This window comes from Impatiens glandulifera, chromosome 3 (assembly GCF_907164915.1).
Source record: "Impatiens glandulifera chromosome 3, dImpGla2.1, whole genome shotgun sequence".
NCBI lineage: Eukaryota > Viridiplantae > Streptophyta > Magnoliopsida > Ericales > Balsaminaceae > Impatiens > Impatiens glandulifera.
This window is the reverse complement of record NC_061864.1, coordinates 23,730,914-23,732,967: the sequence shown is the minus strand read 5'-3', so window position 1 is coordinate 23,732,967 and position 2,054 is coordinate 23,730,914. Positions and strand designations below refer to the sequence as shown.

The following is a 2,054-nucleotide window of genomic DNA, read 5'->3' as shown; positions in this document are numbered from 1 at the left end:
TCTAGAAAATTACCTTGCTTGACCGATGCAGAATCTTTAAATGCAGCCCTCTTAAGATGTAGGTAATAAATGCACTATATTTAGTTAATATATTTAGTTAATATGATAATCTTGTATATATATATATATATATTATATCTTTGGAATGAGAATGACAACGTATTATATTTTTTCATGGTATCAGAACTTAGGGTTTTTTTCCGATGCGCCTTAGCTTAACGGTCCATTTACTCTTTTACGTTCATCTTCTTTTCAATCACTTTTCTTTTCCGATGACAAGTAACAAACAAGGATTTCACCAGGCCCTTGTTGTTTCCAACATCAAGAATTATGTCTTTATTGTTCTTGAGTTGAAAAACGTTCAATACACGACATGGGCGGAGTTGTTCAAGATCCATGCTCGTTCTCATTGGGTCCTTCATCACATCATCCTACTGGTCCCTGTTCTACCGACGCTATCGACGGATGAAGAGAAAGATATGTGGCTAACTCTCGATGACACTGTCCTTCAGTGGATCTATGCCACAATCTCACAGGATCTTCTTCACACGATCTTGGAACTAGACTCTACAGCCGAGCAAGCCTGGACACGGCTACGTAGTATTTTTCAAAATAACTGTCATTCTCGTGCAGTTTCCCTCGAGCAAGAGTTTTCCACCACCATCATGGCAGATTTTTCTGGGATCTCGGCTTATTGTCAACGTCACAAAGTCCTGGTCGATCAGTTGAAGGGCGTCGATAGCCCGGTCTCGAACGACCGCCTCATATTGTAGTTGGTCGCGGGCCTTGCGGAGGCGTACATCAAGGAAACAACGTTACTCCGATAGAGTGATCATTTTCCTCATTTCTAGCAAGCGCGCTCCATGTTGATTTTGGAGGAATCTGGCTTGGCGAAGCGGGTGACCTCTAGTTCATCACCGATGTCGGGTGTAGCTCTTGTCTCCGACATGTCTGGGACGAATGGGTCACAACGTATGTCATCTTCTAGAGCTCGACAAAAACCAAAGAAGAAGGGCTCTCGTAATGAGGGTCGATCAGGGAAGTTCCAATACCAAATCCAAACTCAGCCTCCTTCTCCTTGGCCGCAACAATGGGCTGGTCATTTAGGACCACCATCATTGCCTTGGCAGTGGCCATGGGCTTCTCCTCCATGCCCGTATCTAACTGCTAAATGGAGGAGACCTCCTTCCAGCTCTCGTTTGTCGACACCACAACAACAGTCGGGTCTTTATGCCCCGCATCCACAAGCATACATGGCTTAGTCTCCACCAACTCCGACGGATATTGAAGCGGCCATGTATACCCTTGGTATTACGTCTCCTGATCCGACATGGTATATGGACACTAGTGCGACGTCCCACATGATATCTCAACAAGGTACACTCGATCTCATCTTATTTCAATTCAGGCATTAAACATGATATTCTTGTAGGTAATGGTAATACGATTCCGGTTTCGAGTATTAGGCAAACCACTATTTCTTCTTCGAATCCTAAACTTACCTTGAATAATGTTCTACATGCTCCTGCTCTTGTTAAAAAATCTAGTTTATATTCGTAAATTAAACACTCATGGATGCTAACCAGAAAGATGTCTCCGGTAAAGCTTGGCAAACTCACATTACCAAATTACATGTAAACAAGTTGGGCGGTTCAAATGACTCGGGTAAAACAGACGGTTTATTCCCTAAACTGAACATATGTCGGCTTAGCTCGACAGCTCTTCACACCGGAATAAACTTTCTCGATAAAACTAAGTCATGGAAAATCTAACTGATAAGATGCATCATAATTTCGGTAAGTGAATGTTTCCGGTTAACTTGGGACAGTTGACCGCTGTTTTCATGCATGCCTTGATGATTAAACATATGAAACATAAAACAGTCTATACCTCAATAAAAGTGAAGACACGTGTCTATCACTGAAAGAGGAAGACTAACATTTCTTCCATATTTTTAAAACCATGATGAAAATCTTTTGCCATCATTATTTTGTCATTGGAAATAACCATTATACACTTACACAAGGTAACTCTATCATAATTACAAGATGACA

General features: G+C 41.6%; 1 protein-coding gene across 1 annotated transcript; it reads left to right on the top strand.

Moving 5' to 3' along the window:
* Positions 1-272: 272 nt before the first annotated feature.
* On the top strand, positions 273-773 carry LOC124930034. The gene has a single exon (XM_047470402.1). The coding sequence runs from the start codon at positions 273-275 to the stop codon at positions 771-773; it is 501 nt and encodes a 166-aa protein (XP_047326358.1).
* Positions 774-2,054: the final 1,281 nt, after the last annotated feature.

Excerpts from the sequence above, each read along its gene's own strand:
- LOC124930034 (XM_047470402.1), top strand. The coding sequence starts at position 273 with ATGACAAGTAACAAACAAGGATTTCACCAGGCCCTTGTTGTTTCCAAC.